Source organism: Lampris incognitus, chromosome 17 (assembly GCF_029633865.1).
Source record: "Lampris incognitus isolate fLamInc1 chromosome 17, fLamInc1.hap2, whole genome shotgun sequence".
Classification (NCBI taxonomy): domain Eukaryota; kingdom Metazoa; phylum Chordata; class Actinopteri; order Lampriformes; family Lampridae; genus Lampris; species Lampris incognitus.
Window position 1 is genome coordinate 13,153,456 of NC_079227.1, and position 22,510 is coordinate 13,175,965.

Below are 22,510 nucleotides of genomic sequence, written 5' to 3' on the forward strand. Positions count from 1 at the left end.
ATCACCGCAACCGATGCTGCACTCTGGCCCGCCAACAGCCCACAAAATGAGTTAGAGAAAAGTACACGTTTTCAGGATCTCTTTTTATTAACCTTCAATCAGTCAAAAGTTATAAAAAATATACAAGTTTTACATAGAAAAATATCCTCATCCATTTTGTGTGTAAAAGCATTTCAGAATTTTTAATACCCCATCTAGTTAGATTATAAACAAACACATGCACAGTGGGACGGCTTCTGCATTCCCTGGAGTGTGTGTGTGTGTGTGTGTGTGTATATGTGTGTGTGTATGTGTGGCTGGCACAGGATGTTGGCTTTATCCCAGTAGTCTGTTTTCCACAGAAAATTTAAAAATCAACATTGCATAATAACAGTGTTATAGCCCTTTTTATAAAATGCCCTTTGACAGAGAGTGTGTGTGTGTTTTGTGTGCGTGTTAGACAAAATGCCTTTTCAGATATAGATTTGCAATGATGAAATGGCGTGTCACCAGTTTCACTGCCAGTCTCCATGCTGTGCAAAAGGAAGCTGCTGCTACATGAACATCAGGTTAACATAAACAATGACGTGTCTTTGTGAAGGACGTCAGCACACTTTCAGTTTACACCACATCTCTAGACTGACTCTCCAGACTGACTCTCTAGACTGACTCTCCAGACTGACTCTAGGAGCAGAAGATAGTGGCATCGTTTGCAGTAGAAGACAGTGGAACACGTGTTGTACATGGCTTGTTTTTGTGGATTTTATCCCATGCGTGTGTGACATTTACACATGTCCTAAAGAGCCTCTATATCTATGATGGAATTGAACAGCTGTAGTCAGAGTTGTTCACATGTTGGCCGCAGCCCATTTCCCTCATACCGACGATGCCGAGGGCACATCGGCTTAAGCCAGGGGTGCCCAACTCCAGGCCTCGAGGGCTGCAGCGTCTGCGGGTATTTGTTCCAGCCATGCACTACACCACCTGATTTAACGAATTCCTTTCCCTCCTTGGTCCAAGAGGTGAGCTAATTAGTTAAATCAGGTGGTGTAGTTCATGGCTGGAACAAATACCCGCAGACGCTGCAGCCCTCGAGGCCTGGAGTTGGGCACCCCTGGCTTAAGAGGTTTGATTGAATCTTTTCTCATTTGCTTGTCCTCAGTCCCCAATTTCAGATCGGTTTGAATTTCTTCAAAATAAATCCAGTTTTGAATCCAATAATTCAGTCTCAGCATTACAAATTCAGATTAACGCAATTCAGGTTCACTTGTGATGGCACCATTTTCTGCAGATAAACATACTCCACATTCTAAACAAACTGAATAACTAGCATTTCCTGGGACATAGCATCACTCAGGCTATAATCGAGGTGGGGAAAAAAAGACTCCAGTAGAGACTACTGTAGGGTGGCAGTGACCTTACATAGCACACTTCTCTGTTTGGGATTAGATGAATGCCACTCATGAATCACTTTATGGGTTGGTACACCACAGGAGGTGACCCAGTCATGCCAGTCTTCCCACTTCGTCTCCAACTGGACAGGAAGGGTTCCATTTTTTTTGGCTAACTACAACGGATGACTACCTTTTCTCCAAGGGGAAAATGAGCCAATGATTTATAGTGGATTTTATCTACACAGGTGAATTTTGACTGCATACGTCAGGTCATCGACATTTTTCCTCAGTTTTCATCACTCAAACTAACTAGTTGGTTTTGAAATACTGATTAAATTTTTTTTTTTAATCATGCCTGCCTGACCACTGTTTTTTTTTCCATCCTGATTTGAAACAGATAATTTATCTAGTTTTAGGGTAATTTTCTCCATGGGACACATGGCTGTTGATGAACTGTATTGGTCCTAGTTTTTGTCACTGCAAAACCAGACGGACGAGCTTAGCTAGTTTACTGTGGGCTAAATTTTGGCCCAAAACCCAAACAAGGCCACACCACACACTAGTCCCCTACAGGCATTAAATTCTACATATTCACCTTTGATTCCAAGTATTGACGTCTATTCTCCCTTTATAGTCCGTTTTACAGATTAGCTACCGGAACAAATCTGAAGGCTGCAGACAAACTGATTTTACTAACAACACAAACATATTGACGTATTTAGAAATTCAAAATTATTGTTCTACCTTCCACAAAAAAACCAAACAAAAACAAAACAAAACACACACAACAGAACTTCCTGAGAGTCCAGACCAAGTAGGTTGAGGAACCAATGATCACCAGAACCCGAGGAGAGCCAAGGCCTGCTCCTCTCTCTTTTCAGCCTTCATCTTCATCATCTCCTCCTGGTGTAGGAGTGTCTGATGGTTGGTTTGGTTGGTCAGTGGCCCAGAATGTGGCTGATGTGACCCTGTGACACACACACACACAAACTGAGTTTCACACTGTAGGACACAAATTGTTTTGGTAAATATATTTCAGCTTTGATTTAGGAGTCGATGATATCTGGTAGTTTTACATAATAGAAATAAATACAGCCAGTGAGCAGTTTGACTGGAACAGTTCGCAACTGGTGGTTGAGGGGTTATGTGGTGGTTAATGAACTATTTAAAAAACAAAACAAGGAGCACCAGCTAGATCCTTCCTGCCAAACACACATGGGCACACACTGTCTTACCGGCTCTCCATTCAGACACCTAGGACAGCACTGAAGAGGGGCAGGTGTCTGGACCACCTCCACCTGCAATAACACACAACAAAATGTTACCCTGGCAATGACATGTCAACCCCATCCGGTCCTCCAAACAGACAGTTCATCATCAAGGACACAGCTCCACGTTTGAGCTCCAATGACCTTTCACCTGGACTATCATCCACTCCAGCACTCCCTCCACCTCAAACCTCAGACTCTATTTTTAGAATGCCAGAGGGCAAACGGTGGGCAGCGCTAAAGCTGCTATTAAATCTATTTAAATCCTGCCCTCTATGGTTCAACAAAGTAAATTACAAAAGCACAAACAAATTCTAATAGAAAGGTATTGGATGCACAGAGCATTTATCGACATTATTCAAAACACCTTCAGTAGATATCAGTTCACTGTTATGACTGCATAGTTAGCTGAGGAACTTTGGGTTCAAAGAACCACAAAACCCCTCAGGTGGCCCAGCTCCTGTGTGTTTGAATGCGCGACACTGGGCTATGGGAGAGCTGTGTGATGTTCACTTGGTTTCAATCAGATCCATTCGCCATCCTCTGTTGATATTAATTGGCTATAATCAACCTTCAGCCAAGATGAACCATTACACTTTGAAACTTATCCAGAGACTTACAATGTAGAGTCACAAATATATATTTAATATATAAAAAGAGAGAAAAAGAGAAAGAAGAGTGAGAACGAGAAAGAAAGAAAAGAAAGAGAGATGCGGCGCTTACCATGTTAACATCTAGGTTGTTCACAATGTTGTTATTGATAACAGCTTGTTTCCATTGTTCCTGTATTATGGTGTGAGTGTGGCTCACCTCTGCACACACACGCTTCTAAAAAAAGCCATCACACACACACACACACACACACACACACACACACACACACATCAGATTACCATCAGGCTCAATGAAGTAACACACACACACTTGGGGAAAAAAAAGCCATCATGACAAAGTAGGCCACCCACCCACACACACTACTAGAGTCACAAACAAAGTCATTAAGGTCACTTATTAGCGTCAAGAAACAATCATTAACCTTTATGGAAAGCTCAAGGGTGTGTACAGTTGTGTTTTCACACGCCATGAGCAACAACTTCCCGGTAATCAAGTCCAGTATCTACCAGGAATTATTAAACCAATTAATAAACACATAACTGTAGATAGACAGGTGGACAGACAGAAAAGAGGATTACTGACAGACAGATAAACACAGAGACGAACAGACAGGAATAAGGGCAGCTAGAAAGACCGAGGAAGATAGGCAGACATGAAGACAAGACATGTAAACATACAGACATCCAGATGTATAAACCGGCCAACAGACAGACAGGGTCAGAGACAGGCTAGCTAGCGGATGACGGTCCCGTCATGAGAGAGAGAGATGGGGGGGGGGGAAGAGATGGACAGCTGTCTGTCTCTCACCGGCTGGCAGCTGCTCCACGGGTCGAGCTCCGCTTCGAGGTGTCTCTTCCTCATTCGGTGGCTCACACACTCCATCCTGCCGGCGGACACACGGACCGTTAACTCTGCCCTTAGCGGCTAGCGGAAGATAGCATGTAGCCTGGCTAGCAGCTCCTCCAGACCGGGGTCAAACCAGCCGCGGGAAGGCAAGGGGTCACGTCGGGACAACGAGAGGATCACAAACCCTCCGAGCTAACGCGAGCCTCAGCCAGCAAAACGGGATTCTATTGGCTTCTACTGTCGCAACCCCGGTGAAATCGCGGACAGGTCTCCAGAACTTAATTTAACGAAGCGGTTCTGTTCAGGTTTCGGAGAGCAGAACAAGTGACCAACGTCCTCCCACCGCTGCTAGAGTCAAGCTCGCCTGCAGCCCATATTTAAAAAAGCCAGGCGGCGGATTTCCTGCAATAAAAATTTCAAAAAAACAAGAGTCTTCAAAATAAAAGTCTCCGCGTCGCCTCGCTCAGCGTCTCAGTTTACCTTCGCGCAGCGTCTCCCTGTTCTCGACTGGAACAGGGAGACGCGCAGCGCAGCTTGCACACAGCACAACGAATAAACAAGCGAACGAACAAGGGACATTTGCAAAACCGTCCCACACAAAAAGAATATGGGTAATGACATAGAATGGAAAATGACTGAAGGCACAAGATAGAAAGGGGAAAAAAAGGACAAAACACAAAACAATGTAAGGAGTGACATTAAACACTAGTGTGATGGATTAATCATCTGAAAGGCAATGGTCTCACAGACTGGCGTGGCTCTAAAAGCTTTCATGCTACATTTAGCCAGTACTGCTGTATTTTTGTGTTTAACGATTGATCTGTCCTGGAAAAGAACCATACTGTAGCGAATTCGGGGGACAACGCAACCATAGGAACTGCCGCGGCCGGGAAGCGAACCCGTATCGCCTGCACCGCAGGAGGGATCGCTAACCGCTCGACTAAAGGGTCAGAGCCGCGAGCCAGCGTGTCTTCTTATCCATGCACGTTACAATACGAACCCAAATTTTACATTTTTGAAAAACAAACAGCAACTACACAAGTTAAATGATTAAATAGTCTACCCTCGGCTGCTCACATTCACAAATAAAACGCTAACTAGTGTCACGAATAAAATAGCCAGTGTTAAACCACCTTAAAGCTGTATCAGTTAGGCAGTCTGTGACTTACAGGGGGTATTTTATTTTTAAGATCTAATAATGTATGATTAATAACATACACCATTCAATACACAATTTTTTTAAATTTTTAATTATTACACTGGTCTACAAAAATATAGGTTTTTTTTCCAATGGACTTTGGAAACTGTTTTTGGCTAACGTTGGGCTGCTGAATCCAAATCTGAGCTCAGATTTGCTCTATCACATCAAGGTTTTGTGCTGTCTGTAGGCTCCTTATTCAGGATTTTACAAAAGTCGACCATCTGGTCTGGCAATCTTGGTGGGGATAAAAATGACCCCTATTCATTTCCTGAGTAATTCCATGCTAGGCTGAGTGTTTATTTGTCACATCTTTGAAATAAATGTATTTTATCATGTAATATCACACGTATTCTATAAATATATTGCTTTTTCATCACAAATGAACATTTTTACTACTGTTTTTACTAGTGCTTCTTGCTGGGATCCCAGTCAAAAGCAGCCACCCTTTGCAATTTTAAGAGCTGGAACTATTTATTTAGTTCATGTTTGCATGGGTCCTAATTTAAAGTGTCACATAAGGGGGTGGGGGGGATGTCAGTCATTTTGAAGGAGTCAGCCACAGATGCAGCAGACATTTCCCCAAGTGCTGTCAACAAACATAAATCCTGCTCTTCCTACGGTAAGCTGATGTTTAAAATCAGAAATACAATACATAATTCCATGTTAAACAGTTTCATAAGTCTTGAATGAAGTGTTTACACTATATTATACATCATAACACTGTAAAATAGAGTGTGATACGTACAGTATGGTTGACATGGTCAGAGCATTGTCAGAGCATGATCAGAGCAGGTGCTGGTCCTGAGTGTGGGGAAAAAACACAAATGTATCATTTTTGAGGGTGCAGAAGGGGGTACTGTTTGCAAGGAGAAGGAGTTTAATGGAAAATGAATTAAAAAGTAAATGAATTGGGGTCATTTTGACCCCAGTTGTGTAGTAACGGGGGTATGAATATGTTATGCATTAAAGGGTTAAAATTATTTTCCAAATGTTCTAAGTCTTTGTTTATGTTTTGTGATTTGCAGCTGTGAAGACTACCTAATCTGCTGTTAAGACTCTGCTGTTTATACCGGTACCTTCCACTGTCAGCGAGCTATGTCTACACCTCCAAAGAGAAGCAAGTGCTGTAACGACCCAGATATCTTCTGTTATATCTGTGGATGCTTCACTTTAGCCCCTCACATACGCAACATCGCTACATTCGTCAAGAGAGTGTACCGTGCTTACTTTAGAGTACCGCTTGGAGACCAGGACAAACACTGGGCCCCTCATAAAGTATGCACGACTTGTGTCGAAACTCTGAGATCGTGGTCTCAAGGAAAAAATGCTAAGCTCAAGTTTGGTGTGCCGATGGTTTGGAGAGAATCAAAAAACCACCTAGATGACTGCTACTTCTGCCTCGTAAATGTCAAAGGATTCAATTAGGAAAACAAGCAATACATGAAATACCCCAGCATACCCTCTGCTATACGGCCAGTTCCTCATTGTGACGAAATACCTGTACCTATTTTTACCGAGCTCGCAGAGATTGATGAGGAAGCACTTACTTCATCCACATCTTTATCCGTTGATGATGATGAAGAAGCAGACGCAGAGTACAAAAGCCATTGGATTCATTTTTTGATCGACCTTCACTGTATAGTCAGCCTGAATTGGATGATCTGATCCGAGATTTGAATTTGCCAAAACAATCTGCTGAGTTGTTGGCTTCCAGGCTGCAAGAGAAAAACCTTCTCAAAACTGGCACAAGCATCTAATTTTATCACAACAGAGAGGCACAGCTGAGGAAGTATTCCCACTCTGATGGTCAACTTGTATACTGCAGTGATGTTGAAGGGCTTCTTCTCGCTATGGGATTGCCTGCGTACCATTCAAGTGAGTGGAGACTCCTTATTGACAGTTCGAAAAGAAGTTTGAAATGTGTTTTACGTCACAATGGGAACATCTATGGATCCATCCCTATAGGACACTCAGTGACCTTGGAGGAGGAGTATGCAAACATCAAGGTTGTACTTGAACAATTGAAGTACCACGATCATGAATGGTTGATTTGTGTGGATTTGAAAATGGTGAACTTCCTTTTGGGGCAACAAGGAGGTTACACCAAATACCCTTGTTTCCTATGCTACTGGGTCAGTAGGGCTAAAGAGGAGCGCTGGGGGAGAAAGGAATGGCCATCAAGGAATAGTTTGATACCTGATGACAAGAACATCATTAATGAACCACTGGTTGATCGGAAAAATATCATCCTTCCACCATTGCACATCAAACTCGGTCTGATGAAGCAGTTTGTTAAAGCTCTTGATCACACTGGAGACTGCTTTGGCTACATATGTTCAACCTTTCCGAGTCTTAGCGACGAGAAGAAAAAAGCAGGGATATTCGACGGACCTCAGATCAGAACATCACTCAAGGACCCACACTTCGTTATGACGATGACCGCTGTGGAAGCTCGAGCACGGAACGCATTCACTAATGTGGTGCAGGATTTTCTTGGGAACAAGAAAGATGACAACTACCGAGAGATTGCGGAGGAGCTGCTTCTTAGTCTGCGAGCGCTGGGGTGCAGAATGAGCATCAAGGTGCACTACTTGCACAGTCACCTGAGCAAGTTTCCAGATAACCTTGGAGATGTAAGCGAGCAACAGGGTGAACGTTTCCATCAAGACATTAAAGTTATGGAAGAACGTTATCAAGGTCGCTGGGACTCAAATATGATGGCAGATTACTGCTGGAGTTTGATGAGGGATGTCCCAGATGCTGTATACAAGCGATTGTCCACAAAGAGGAAGTTTACCATGTTGTAATATGATTACACCTGTGCCTTTGGATACTTAGGCTTTCAAGTACCGGTACTTATTTTCTTATATTCGCAAATTTTTGCATTTATTGCTGCATTTTGAATGTCGTGAAAAGTCACAAAACTGCTTTGAGCTTGAGTGATGCTTTGTATTTAAGTGTATCCATCCATCCATTATCTGAACAGCTAATCCTGCTCTCAGGATCGTGGGATGCTGGAGCATATATGTAACTACTGTTACTCTGATGATGCAAGTGGATCTCAGCCAAACAGCTTCTTCCGGAGTGTACGTCACTCCACCAGCCAGCCAATCAGAGAAGCCCTGCGTCTTACAGCGGCTCTATCTCATTTGGGCATGTTGTTTTAGGTCCAAACTAAAAACGCTGAGCTGTGACTATAACAGAAGTTGAATGGTCAACATATAACATCTCCTTTTAAGATGCACTCTTATATTAGTTCTTCCAAATAAGATGTTTAGGCCGACTGTCCTCTATGTAAACCTTCCAGTCTGCACATGGACTGGATTATCTCCCACTATGGCAGAAATCTTATATACTCACCCCCAGTGTGTGTCCACAACCTCCATGGTGTATCATGATCATAGTTAGATGTCAATATTTAGACTGTGTCATCACGCGATAACAGCCTATAAAGTGTTGTTAGTTTACAGATGCATTTTGCTCATTTACACGTTTGCTTTGTACGCAATGTTTTGCATTAAATTACATGGGAGTTTGGCGTAGAGCCGCTGCTCCTTCGCATCGAAAGGAGCCAGTTGAGGTGGTTCGGGCATCCGATTAGGACGCCTCTTGGGCCGCCTCCCTTTGGAGGTTTACCGGGCACGGCCAACTGGGAGGAGACCCCCGGGGTAGACCCAGAACTCGCTGGAGGGACTACATGTCCAGTCTGGCCTGGGAACGCCTTGGGATCCCCCAGGAGGAGCTGGAGGGCGTTGCTGGGGAGAGGGAGGTCTGGAGTGCCCTACTTAGCTTGCTGCCACCACGACCCGACCCCGGAGAAGCGGCAGAAGGCGAGATGAGATGAGATTGTAACCGGTTATTTTCTTGCCCGGTGCGGGATTCGATACGGGGTGTACTGCACCACAAGGCGACATCGCTAACCGCTCGACTAAAGGGTCAGACCCGTTAGCTAGGGACTAACGTGTCTTATTAGTAGTTTACAAGATTATAACATAATGTAATAAATTCGGGGGTCAACCGCAGGAACCGCCGCAGCCGGGACGCGAACCCGCTGCACCGAGGTAGACATCGCTAACCGCTTGACTAACGGATCCGACCCGCTAGCGAAAGGCCAGCGTGTCTACTTATCCATGCACCTTACATACAGTTGCTTTTTACGACCCAAAATATTTCTGAAAATGCTCCTTCAGTGCGTGTGCAGCATGAGGCGTTGGGCAGGTGGCGCTGTTTCCACCCAGCTTATATGGGCTGTGCTACATGACCCTCAGCGTTCACCCAGCTGCGGCCTTGGCAGGCGTGACTGCATTTATATACCGGGGATCACATTGTCACTGATTTTATTTACTGACGTAATCTTTTTATCTTGTCTTTTATTTTATCACGAGGCTCAGTGAAGTTGTAAATTAGTTGTAAATCAACCCCGCGAGGTTTCCTCTACTTTGACCGCCGTAAAAAAAAAAAGAAGAAAGAAAATCTATTCCCATCGTCAAGCAACCGCCAGGTTTCCAATTCCCTACTGTTGCTATTATTAGTAAGTACTGCAAGTACTATCACTATCATTACTCCTGCTGCTGCTCGTCATAATTACTGCTGCAATGTAATAATTATACCGCTGCTGATAATAACAGCAATAATAATGCATTCATTCAGAAAACAGCAACGACAAACCTTTTATTCAGATCACCACAAAGCAGAGCAGCACGCAAAAGGCACACATTATATATATATATATATATATATATATATATATATATATATATATATATATATACACTACCGTTCAAAAGTTTGGGATCACATTGAAATGTCCATATTTTTGAAGGAAAAGCACTGTACTGTTCAATGAAGATAACTTTAAACTAGTCTTAACTTTAAAGAAATACACTCTATACATTGCTAATGTGGTAAATGACTATTCTAGCTGCAAATGTCTGGTTTTTGGTGCAATATCTACATAGGTGTATAGAGGCCCATTTCAAGCAACTATCACTCCAGTGTTCTAATGGTACAATGTGTTTGCTCATTGGCTCAGAAGGCTAATTGATGATTAGAAAACCCTTGTGCAATCATGTTCACACATCTGAAAACAGTTTAGCTTGTAACAGAAGCTACAAAACTGACCTTCCTTTGAGCAGATTGAGTTTCTGGAGCATCACATTTGTGGGGTCAATTAAACGCTCAAAATGGCCAGAAAAAGAGAACTTTCATCTGAAACTCGACAGTCTATTCTTGTTCTTAGAAATGAAGGCTATTCCATGTGAGAAATTGCTAAGAAATTGAAGATTTCCTACACCGGTGTGTACTACTCCCTTCAGAGGACAGCACAAACAGGCTCTAACCAGAGTAGAAAAAGAAGTGGGAGGCCGCGTTGCACAAGTGAGCAAGAAGATAAGTACATTAGAGTCTCTAGTTTGAGAAACAGACGCCTCACAGGTCCCCAACTGGCATCTTCATTAAATAGTACCCGCAAAACACCAGTGTCAACATCTACAGTGAAGAGGCGGCTGCGGGATTCTGGGCTTCAGGGCAGAGTGGCAAAGAAAAAGCCATATCTGAGACTGACCAATAAAAGAAAAAGATTAAGATGGGCAAAAGAACACAGACATTGGACAGAGGAAGACTGGAAAAAAGTGTTGTGGACGGATGAATCCAAGTTTGAGGTGTTTGGATCACAAAGAAGAACGTTTGTGAGACGCAGAACAAATGAAAAGATGCTGGAAGAATGCCTGACGCCATCTGTTAAGCATGGTGGAGGTAATGTGATGGTCTGGGGTTGCTTTGGTGCTGGTAAGGTGGGAGATTTGTACAGGGTAAAAGGGATTCTGAATAAGGAAGGCTATCACTCCATTTTGCAACGCCATGCCATACCCAGTGGACAGCGCTTGATTGGAGCCAATTTCATCCTACAACAGGACAATGACCCTAAACACACCTCCAAATTGTGCAAGAACTATTTAGAGCAGAAGCAGGCAGCTGGTATTCTATCGGTAATGGAGTGGCCAGCGCAGTCAACAGATCTGAACCCCATTGAGCTGTTGTGGGAGCAGCTTGACCGTATGGTACGCAAGAAGTGCCCATCCAACCAATCCAACTTGTGGGAGTTGCTTCTGGAAGCGTGGGGTGCAATTTCTCCAGATTACCTCAACAAATTAACAGCTAGAATGCCAAAGGTCTGCAATGCTGTAATTGCTGCAAATGGAGGATTCTTTGACGAAAGCAAAGTTTGATGTAAAAAAAATCGTATTTCAAATACAAATCATTATTTCTAACCTTGTCAATGTCTTGACTCTATTTTCTATTCATTTCACAACATATGGTGGTGAATAAGTGTGACTTTTCATGGAAAACACAAAATTGTTTGGGTGATCCCAAACTTTTGAACGGTAGTGTATATATATATATATATATATATATATATATATATATATATATATATATATATATATATATATATATTCACAATAAATGAAACGATGACATCATGCAACTGTTTCCTCAGAGGTTGCCGTCGTGTTTCAGAATAAAAGCAGCAGCCACACAAACAAAACACAGATGGTCAACACAAACTGTTCGCCCTCCTCTGATGCTAAGGGCTCAACAACCAGAATAAAGTAAGATTTCTACTCGTATCAGTAAAATTTTACATATCAATGGGTCCCATTAATGAGCCCATTAATTATTTTACTTGTTATTAGAATCAAATAGATAAATAAATACTTGCAGTGTTACTTGTTTAACATGTGTGTGTGTGAGTTGCATGTTTCCCTCACTGTGCAGGCAGACAGGAAATAACTCCTGCATGACCTGCACGCTTCCTGCACGTGCTTGGTCAGACCAACAAACAGCCACCGAGGTGCCTCCTAACATCAGTATTAGTTGTTTTGGATATAGATATAGATATATGTATTTGTTTACACTGATTTTTTTTTTAACTGAGGGAGTTGAAGAAGCCCATCAAATCTCCCGTTTCCAGTTGATGCTTACAGACACTGTGGACCAGCAGGGGGCGCTCTAGTCACTGTAGTCGTTGAACAGGATATTTGCTCCGCTCTGCCACCCCAACACATTGTCCATAGCAGTCTTACCCTTCTAAAAGACAGACAGACAGGTAAAACTTTCAGTTTAAACGTCAGCCAGCCATGTCGTTTATTCTAGAATATGCTGATGTACATTTTCAAGGCTGCAAAATTTCCTTTTATTTTTGACTTTTGCTGCAGAATGTTTGTTGGAGCAATCCAATAGTCACCACTAGGTAACGCTGTAGACACGCGGGTTCACTACTAAAGCCACACACACACACACACACACACACACACACACACACACACACACAAATATGGAAGTGAATCAATTTAAGGCAAATTTCCGCTCAACGTAACATGATTTCTGTAATATGTCTCTCCTGACTCTCATTATTATCTGTCTTTGACATCTCTAATTCACTGCATCCGGGGGAATAATTCACTTGTGAGGTTTAAAAAAGCCCAAACAAAGCTGACTAAGATGTATGAGGACAGACAAATCAGGATGTGCTAGTTGTGTTGCGATTACTCCACCTTCAACCTTGCATAATTGAAATTGTGACACTTGACTGTTGCTGCAGTCAGAGTATTGCCTTTATTGACACGAGTGTTTCATTAGTCTGTATGTGATCGTAGATCAGATCCGGGCTTTACCTTGTTCATGAGGTTCGGGTCGGCTCCATGCAGCAAGAGCAGCTGGATGATTCGAAACTTGTTAAGTCGAACAGCATCGTGCATGGGACTGTCCCCTTCCTGTTAAAAAAACAAAACAAAAAACAAACAAAAAACAGCTATAGTACAATCTGTCTGTCATCTCATCTGTTTTGTTTTACTTGTCAGCCTGTCAGTTTCTCAGCCTGTCAGTTTGTCTGATAATACAGCTGATTCATACATATGTGTATATATTATAGGTACCTTGTCTCTGGTGTTGACTTGGGATCCATGTTGAATGAGGAGCAGAACACACTCGTAGTGTCTTGTTCTGACAGCTACATGGAGCGGACTGCTGTCCAACTAACACACACACACACACACACACACACACACACACACACCGTATCCCGTGTCCCATCCATAATGTAATCAGAAGGTCAGGTTAAAGTAATTGACCTTCTTCCTTATCATCCTCTCTAAAACTTTGGTCTCTTACAAGACCTTCACACTGCCACCTGGGTAGCAAATCTCCGTTCACCTACTTTACATGTGCAGATGTATTTGATTTTTTTTTTCAGCGCTGTTTATCTTTCAAAATACAAAAACATCTTTTTTTAACCATTGAAATACATTACGGTAATGGGATTGTTATGTCATAGTTTGTGAGAGGCTGTTCACAAATTTCTCCTTAACAAGCCTTTTACCTTGACCACACATTTTATTCAGGAAAAAAACATGTCTAGTCATTATCATCATCATCATCATCATCATCATCATATTTGTTATGATCAATATGTTCATTATTACCTTGTCTGTTGCGGTGATGTCTCCACCACTGTTCAGCAGCAGCTCCAACACTGACACACTACCTCCTCTGCAGGCAACGTGGACACAAGAAGAACCCAGCTGGACAGAGGAGGAGAGGGGGAGAAAATGGTAGTGGCAGAGGGCGTTAGTAGTAGCAGTTGTATTAGTAGCTGCAGTTGAAGTTGCATCAGCAGTACTAATAGTCATAGTAGCAGTAGTAGTATTCACAGCAGTAGCTGTAATTGTAATATTAACAGGAGCAGTAGTAGTAGTTGTGTTATAAGCACAACTACCTTATCCCTGCTGTGTATGTCTGCTCCAGCATCCTGCAGTCTCCTGACCACACCTGCGTGACCCTGGGAGCATGCTCTGTGGAGCCCTGTACGTTGGAACTGCACACACTCACACACACACACACACACACACACACACACACACACACACACACACACACACACACACATACACACACAAAGTTCTCAGGTCAATGTTGCTGCTCACCTTGTTAGCAATGCTATGAGGATTCAATGGTAAATGTTAGCATTTCCTTACACTGTCATAGGCGTTGATGTCTCCGCCTATCTCCAAGTACTTGTCAATCACCGGCAGCAGGTTCTGCTCACATGCCTTAAAGAAGTCCTCCTCGTCTACATAGTAGGGCTGGTGGGTGATGGAGATGCAGTTAATGGAAACCCCTAAACCTGGATAGATTTATAGTAGGTACCCTAAGGGCTGAAACATAGCTCCGCCAATGTAAACGTAAATGCCTCTGCATCGCGACACTGGGAAGGGGTTTCTGGGTAGCTGTGGCTTGTGAAGTCTCACAGAACTGCAGAACTTCCAGAGTCTCAGCAGCATGTCAAGCGTGTTTGTGTCCTGGCACCCTGCCAACAGTTACTTACGGAAGTGGGGAAAGTAAATGCATTATTATGGTAATTTACCTACACTAACACTGTGGTTTAACCTACACTTTAAGTGTCTCTCTGCATCCTGCACATCAGCCGTCTCAGTGAAACACTACTAATCAACATAAATATATACACAGTTTTCACATGTTTTACTTCTGTCCCTGTTTATGTTTCCAGGACTCAGCACATATTCCTGTGTAATTTGTTCGTATACGCAGCAGTGCTATTCGAGGTTGGCAGGAGAGACCTGTGTTTATAGGAAAGTGTAATTAAACATTAAGTCAGGCCTGGAATTCATTACTGCCTCGCTTCTCTCACTGCTAGGACACAGACACTACCTTAATGTACATATAAAGGTAAAACACACACACACACACACACACACACAGTGTTGGGGAGTAATTAGTTACATGTAACAGTGTTACGTATTTAGATTACAAAAATAAATGTAGTTGTAATCCATTAGTTACTGAGGAAAAAATATGTAATCAAATTACAGTTACTAATCAAAACGCAACTGGACTTCGTATATATCCATGAAGACGTTTCGCCTCTTGGGTGAGAGGCGAAACGTCTTCACGGATATATACCAAGTCCAGTTGCACTTGATTCAACTCCTTTGGATAACCACGACCTGGATGAATGAGAACATTCACAGACACTAATCAAAATGTTGACGATTACAAAGGGGTTACATCCAAATATATTCTTTCTAGTAAAAAGCTTATTTGTTTCGGTAGTTGTGCTTTAAAATCAAAACATTCCAAGTTTGACAGTAACCAGTGTTGAATACTGTTGTGAGGTTTACTCTGCCTGGTTGAAATTGTGATTTTAGGACTTTTCAGCTTCCCAGTTTAAAATATTTGTTAGAAAAGTAATCAAAAAGTAATCAATGTAATAAATAACATGACTTTGATGAAGTAATTAGAATAGTTACATTACTTATTACATTTTAACAGGGTAACTAGTAATTTGTAACCTATTACATTTCAAAAGTAACCCTCCCAGCACTGTGTTCTTCCAGGTAGATTACTGATAGATTAGCAGGTATTGGAATAAATGGGTTTTAAGTGGTGGCTGACCCAAGCAGTGTTTGTCTGCAGCTCCTGCGCAGTTTAAGATGTCTACTTTCAGAGGGACACGATGGAGATCCATACCACAGTCTGGATCAGACCAGGCGCTGGTTGAGACGCCGCAGCCTTCCTCTGTCTCTTCCTCTTCCTCAACAGTAGAAGGTTCTGGAAATCATCCGGGGTCTCCAGGAGCAGGTGACCCACCTTGTCTGTCTGAACACACAAAACCAGAACCAGCACACAGTTAACTGAGAGAGGTCAACATAATATGTGCCTTGCTCATGGGCACCTTAACAGTAGTTAATAGTAATTAATGGTTGTTTAAATGACCTTCTGTTACTCATAAAAAGCCACAGACAGCTGCTACAAGATTTCTAGTGCCCTAAAATCATCATCTGTCTTGCAATAACTTTAAATACATTCAGTCCATTTATCCGATATGTAGTTTGCTCATTGTTGTGGCTCACAGTTATTCACTTAAAACCAGAAAGTCCTGGGCAGAGTTAGTCCAGGTCATTAACTGGGGCTGACCACAAGGCAAACACGCAATAAACACTTAAAAAACACATATCTGCAAGTTTGTTGGTTTCTTTTTTATTACATAAACCAAATGTGTATGAGCCCGTTTAAGGCTTGTAAATGCGTCAGTGTTAACCATAGTCTTTTCAAGGCCTGTGAAAATGTAATGTTTGGTTACAAAATAGTGAAACAGAGATTTTTTTTTCACTTTCTGTAAAGACAGCTCCTTTTCGGATATGCGGTTTTCCAAAAGTGATGAAAAGTCATTCAGAGTCAATGTGGAAAAGCTAGATGATAGAGACAGCTACTGGATCTGGAAATACTGTTTAGCTCCACATTAGTTTGAGGTGCCTTTTTGAAGAAGAAGAAGAAGAAGAAGAAGAAGAAGAAGAAGAAGAAGAAGAAGAAGAAGAAGAAGAAGAAGAAGAAGAAGAAGAAGAAGAAGAAAAAACTTTAAACATGGCCTATGAAATGCTTGGTGCAGATATGAAATGAGAGGCAGCCATAGACAGGTACGTAGAGCTAAGATGGCGGACAGTGATGGACAGTGTGTGGAAACCAGAGCTGTAATCTGACCTTCAGCTGGAGGTCAGAGTGTGTAATGTTGTTTTTCCTCTTCTCTTCTGAGACAAATGTCTGATGTCCCCCCGTTTTAAAGGACTAAAACCCAAAAAGGATAGAGAGGAAAGAGAGAGAGAGAGAGAGAGAGAGCGAGCGAGAGAGAGAGAGAAACAAAGTGGTTTCTGAGGGGCGTTAGCAGTGTCAACATCCTTATTTCCCGACTAGTTCAATCACTTTGCCGGTAAACCTTCACTCTCATATTCACTAAACAGGAAAACTCAAACAAGACAACATTTTGAAGGGCAACTAAACCAAATACCACTTTTGTTAGTTTGAAAAACCATCTGTAAGTGCTGGTTTGGTCTTGGTACCAAGTGATGTTAACATAGCAGGATAAACACAGCTGCAGTTAACATTAAAGATGGCTCCATTTGGCTTACATGTAGCAACAAGCAAGCAGTGATAAAGATTTATTGACAAAAGCAATGGCAAAACTATAAAAAGCTGACTGTTATCATGCACTGACAAAACTATGTAGACCTTTTTCAGAAACATGGCCGATGTATTTCAGCTTCATCCTAGAAGGGTAAAAATTGGTTCTCCCCATTACCAACAATGTTAAAAAGCTAAGTTTTTGTCAACTTTGAATTCACCTGTGATTGCTTATTTTGTGTTTCAGCATAGTGTATAACACAATACAGGTGTTGTTGTTTACATGTCTTTATGTTTCTGTTGTCAGGTGACTGCAGGACAACAAAAAAGTGGCCACAAAATGCTAACAGCCCTGAAATTACAGTTAGCCTTGGTTAGCCAGTTAGCATTTCATGACCCTCTGTCAGATCCCCTTTTCATAGTCACCAGACAATGGAGGGATAGAGACAAGTCAATGACAACACCTGTATTGTGTTATACGCTGTGTTTAAACGCCAAATAAGTGATCACAGACAGAAATGAAAGTCATAAAAAGTGGCTTTTTAACATTGTTGGCAATGGAGAGAATCAATCTTTACTTTGACGAAGCGAAGGTACGTCAGCCGTGTTTATAAAAAAGGTCTATTGGCTGTTGTTAACACTTGGTCATTGCCAGGCCAAAATCAAACAGAGCCATTGTTTATTTTACCAGCTGCAGCTGTGTTTATCCTGCTATGCTAACACCACTTCTTCTTCTTTCAGCTTGTTCCCTGTTTCTCAGGGGTCACCAGAGTGGATTTTGTAGTTTCCATCAGTACCCTGTGAGGGCACAGCACCAATAGTGGCTGTTGTTGACCCGGGCCTTAACTGATCCGGTATGGTCTTGTCAGTCTGCATACTGATTTGGCAACATTTTACGTCAGATGCCCTTCCTGACACACCCACTAACCCTATGGACGGGGCACAGGTAAAGCGCTGGATGTCACCCCAGTATTAATTGACTTGCGCCCATGCTTGTTGCAAACATCACTTAAAAGATAAGATGGTTTTTCACCTGTTGGTGGTAGCAAACTCACAAAGGTGGTATAGTGTTTAACTACTCTTTAAGTCATTTTAATTTCTGATGTGTTTATCACACACCCGCACATTTCATTGAGTTTAATCTCTGTAGCTTAGGACTGTTAACTAGCCGCCTCTGCTCAACTTGAGGCCTGTCATTGTGTTACCTTGATGTTGTTTGACATCATATTTTAAACAGAGAGATGATTTTTCTTGATTTACAATTAAACTAATGATATTTTCATCCTTTCTCTTAAGTAAAATATGGACACACGTAGGAAAAGCACTCCACGTCCCTGTCACACTACATCAAGGTTAACGGCTCTCTGCTGCTCCTTTTGACAGGATGACGAAGTACCAAGAGGAAGAATCTGGAGCGTCTGATATGTACGTGAGCGACAGAGAGAGAGAGAGACGTTGCTTCCTTAGCTTAAGTACGAAGGATGATGGAGAACAAAGTTCACTCTTTTGTCTTCTCACATAATTGTGTTATTTTGCTTCCTGTTTTACATTTGAGTGTGGAGAGCAGCACTACGTAAGCGTTTCATGGCACTGGTTCAAGTCTCATATGAAAAGAAGAACACATTTGAACATTCAACTTGACACTGCGTTGTGACAGCAAACTCAGCGTCTGTACAGAAGACATGCTATCAGACTTCACACATGGACGCATAAACCCCTAACCACACACACACACACACACACACACACACACACACACACACACACACACACAGGACCAGAACTGTGTCAGTGGGGTGATTGACAGGTTGTCTCAAGTTAATTTCTTTCTCTGCTGTTAAGTGTGTGTGTGTGTGTGTGTGTGTGTGTGTGTGTGTGTGTGTGTGTGTGTGTGTGTGTGTGTGTGTGTGTGTGTGAGACTAACATTGTGTGTGTGTATGAGTGTGAGTACAAGGGTGTGCGTGTGTGTGAGACCATGTTTTTCTATCCTAATGGGGACATTTGGTCCCCATTAGGTCCCCATTAAGAAGCAACCTACCGTGTGGGGCCATTTTATGGGGCCCCACAAGTACAAGGTTCTATTTTAGGGTGAGGACTTGGTTTTAGGGTTAAGGTTAGGATTAGGATTAGGGTTGGGTTAGGGTTGGGGTTAAGTGTGTAGTTTGCATGGTTAAGGTTAGGGTTAAGGGCTAGGAAAATAATGTAGTCAATGAGGGGTCCCCACATGTACAGATTTGCGAGTAAGTGTGTGTGTGTGTGTGTGTGTGTGTGTGTGTGTGTGTGTGTGTGTGTGTGTGTGTGTGTGTGTGTGTGTGTGTGTGTGTGTGTGTTTTCACAGGCTTGGGACTCTACAATACATTTCGGCTTCTACCGAAAGCAAAACAGAATAAAGGAGAGCTTCTGCGTCACTCAAGCTGTAGGTTAAACTTTAGTCCCAAGATAAAGAACATGACAAATTACCAGGAGGAGGTCGAAGGTCAAGAAAATCACAGCAGCCTGATAATATGTAGAAATATGGACTGGTGTTTGCAGCGGCCTCACCCAGTACCGATTACGCAGTGTCTGTGTCAACGTCTGTCTGTAGTGTTATTAAGACGTCTGTGTTTGTGTCGTCGTGTGGCGTGCGGGGGAGGTGTGTCGAAGGCGTCTGGCTGGAGAGCTGGCGTTGGATCGTCTGAGGGAGCCTGGTCTGCTGCACCCGATGGGCCCAGGGACCACGGCCCTGCCCGGAGCTGCGCCTGAGGGGGAAACACCGCGGGCGGTCTGACGTGACGCGGAGGTGGAGGCATGTTGCCCTCACCTTCTGTTTTCCCCCCTAATAAATTCTATCTTTAACCCCAGACTCCATCTGTGGCTCCGGACCCAACATGAGGGCAGGATGTCGTGAAATTGGGATGGGGTTAAAATTCTTCTTTTACTGGCCAATCACATGCCAAAGGGGGTTAAAAGAGGCCATGAGGTCATTTCACATAAACCAAAGAGGGAACACATGAAACCAAAGAACCCAGTTCCAACATTATTGGAAAAGGTGAAACCGAAACACACACACACACACACACACACACACACACACACACACACACACACACACACACACACACACACACACACACACACACACACCACTAACGCTGTTTTTTCACCAAAATAACCAGGCACAGATATTTTGCACTTCTGACACAACCTGGAGAAAAGGGGATGGAGGGAAGTCGAGGTTGTGTCGAGTTTTTGGCCCATCGAATGAGTCTGAGTTGTGTGTTGTGTGCAGGCGTACATGCTAGACAATTAAAATACAAAATAATGATGTCCATCTCTTTCTGTCTACCAATTCAGCCATGACACGTCCCGAAACGTCACGGCTCGAAACTCGTGGGGGGGGGGGGCAAAATCCTGTCTGTCTGGCTGAAACTCAACGTCTCATCACGTCATGTGACACGGCCATGTCTTTTACCCTCACCAGCAGCGAGACGCGGCCAGCGACGCGTGAACAGTCTGTTTATATCGACTATTTCAAAATGACATCACCACTGCCAAATCGATGTAAAACACAGAAAGACAGACAGACAGAGATAGACAGACAGACAGCGAGAGACAAACACACACACACAGACAGGGAGAGACAGACAGAGACAGACAGACAGACAGACAGAGATAGAGACAGACAGAGAGAGAGACACATACACACAAACAGACAGGGAGAGAGACACAGACAGACAGGGAGAGACAGACAGACTGACTGAGATAGAGAGACAGACAGACAGAGATAGAGAGACAGACAGACAGAGACAAACACACACAGACAGACAGGGAGAGAGACACAGACAGACAGGGAGAGACAGACAGACAGAGACAGAGAGACAGACAGCGAGAGACAAACACACACACACAGACAGGGAGAGACAGACAGAGACAGACAGACAGACAGAGATAGAGACAGACAGAGAGAGACACACACACACACACAAACAGACATGGAGAAACAGACAGACAGACAGAGTCCTGTGTTTTACTGGAGGTCAAAGGACAAAACACACACACACACACACACAGACACACACACACAGACACACACACACACACACACACACACACACAGCTGCAGCCAGATAAGAAGGAAATAAACTTCAGGAGACGCCAATAAAATCAAAATAGAAAGAAAAAGGTTAGTTTTCTTACCATAAACATGTCCATCTCCTTGTCCTCCTCTTCATCCTCTCTCTCCTCTTCCCTCTCCTCCCAGGAGGAGGTGATGTCCGACCTGCCAACCAACGATGCCATCCAATGAAAGAATAAAATATCAACACATGCTTCAAGTACTAAACTCACAACTCAGCTGATTAACATGAGATCAGTCAGAAGAGCTTATAAAACTAGTAGCGATAACATTATATTACGTCATATTCTATTATATTACATATCCACATTTAGAAATTACAAATCGAGCCATCGCAAATACAGACAGCAAAATATAAATCAGACAGAAACTATCGTTTGCATAGACTTCATTTTTCATCAACACGGATGTTAATGAACAATATCACTTTAAATGATACTGAAATTAAAGTTTTGTCCTCGTGTGATGGAAAGCACACGTTTCCATATGTCAGTGGACTGATGGCAGACATCGTCCGTCTTCCCACAGGAAACCTGAATGGATGGTTTTGAGCTCTAACGTTAACACAGGCTCGTGCTTCAGTCGGGGTTTTCTCAGTCTACACCGGCAGTCTCTCCTCGGATGGGTTAAATGCTCAGAAAACTAAGAATGGTAACGAGTTTGTTTTCCGGCTTATCTCTGTCTGAAAATGTGTTTTATTTTTGAAACTGATCTCTCTGCTGAATACAGAGGAGGTTGACCATGTCCAAACGGAATAAACAATAATGTGAATATTGCGTTAAAGGGGGTGAAAATGACTATAGTGTTATTTTACCAATTGGAAAGACTAGATAAATCTATAGTTTGGGACAGCTAGCTCTGAAAATTAAAACAACAGTATTGAACCAGCAGGAGGACACTAATTCGTGTCTACATGTAGCCCATCTGTGCTCCAGTAATAACATAATAATAGATAAATTGCAGGTTTCAGTGAAGCCATCTTACCTCTTTGGTTCCATGCTGCTCTCTGGACCATCAGGAGAAGACTGGTCACCTGAAGTCTCTCTCTCTTTATCTGTACACCTCGCTCTCTCTCTCTCTCGCTCTCTCTCTCTCTCTCTCTCTCTCTCTCTCTCTC

General features: G+C 42.8%; 2 protein-coding genes across 2 annotated transcripts; both read right to left on the minus strand.

Moving 5' to 3' along the window:
* Window positions 1-979: 979 nt before the first annotated feature.
* On the minus strand, window positions 980-4,460 carry si:ch211-221j21.3 (uncharacterized). Its single transcript, XM_056297473.1, has 4 exons — window positions 4,064-4,460; window positions 3,365-3,469; window positions 2,609-2,671; window positions 980-2,341 (listed from the first exon to the last, which is right to left on the minus strand). Exons 1-4 carry the CDS (start codon window positions 4,136-4,138, stop codon window positions 2,312-2,314), a joined length of 273 nt encoding a protein of 90 aa, XP_056153448.1. The 5' UTR covers window positions 4,139-4,460; the 3' UTR covers window positions 980-2,311.
* A 7,698-nt stretch (window positions 4,461-12,158) lies between these two features.
* On the minus strand, window positions 12,159-21,557 carry LOC130127931 (ankyrin repeat domain-containing protein 1-like). The gene is made up of 8 exons (XM_056297646.1): window positions 21,456-21,557; window positions 15,852-15,980; window positions 14,339-14,446; window positions 14,080-14,178; window positions 13,787-13,885; window positions 13,241-13,339; window positions 12,980-13,078; window positions 12,159-12,392 (listed from the first exon to the last, which is right to left on the minus strand). The coding sequence occupies exons 1-8, from the start codon at window positions 21,555-21,557 to the stop codon at window positions 12,315-12,317; spliced, it is 813 nt and encodes a 270-aa protein (XP_056153621.1). The 3' UTR covers window positions 12,159-12,314.
* Window positions 21,558-22,510: the final 953 nt, after the last annotated feature.

Excerpts from the sequence above, each read along its gene's own strand:
- si:ch211-221j21.3 (XM_056297473.1), bottom strand. The coding sequence starts at position 4,138 with ATGGAGTGTGTGAGCCACCGAATGAGGAAGAGACACCTCGAAGCGGAG. Across the intron at positions 3,470-4,063 it reads CGTGGAGCAGCTGCCAGCCG|AAGCGTGTGTGTGCAGAGGT; the intron begins GTGAGAGACAGA and ends GGCTTTTTTTAG. Across the intron at positions 2,672-3,364 it reads ACAACCTAGATGTTAACATG|GTGGAGGTGGTCCAGACACC; the intron begins GTAAGCGCCGCA and ends GTGTTATTGCAG.
- LOC130127931 (XM_056297646.1), bottom strand. The coding sequence starts at position 21,557 with ATGGCATCGTTGGTTGGCAGGTCGGACATCACCTCCTCCTGGGAGGAG. Across the intron at positions 14,179-14,338 it reads ACATCAACGCCTATGACAGT|TTCCAACGTACAGGGCTCCA; the intron begins GTAAGGAAATGC and ends GAGTGTGTGCAG. Across the intron at positions 13,340-13,786 it reads ACATCACCGCAACAGACAAG|TTGGACAGCAGTCCGCTCCA; the intron begins GTAATAATGAAC and ends TGTGTGTGTTAG.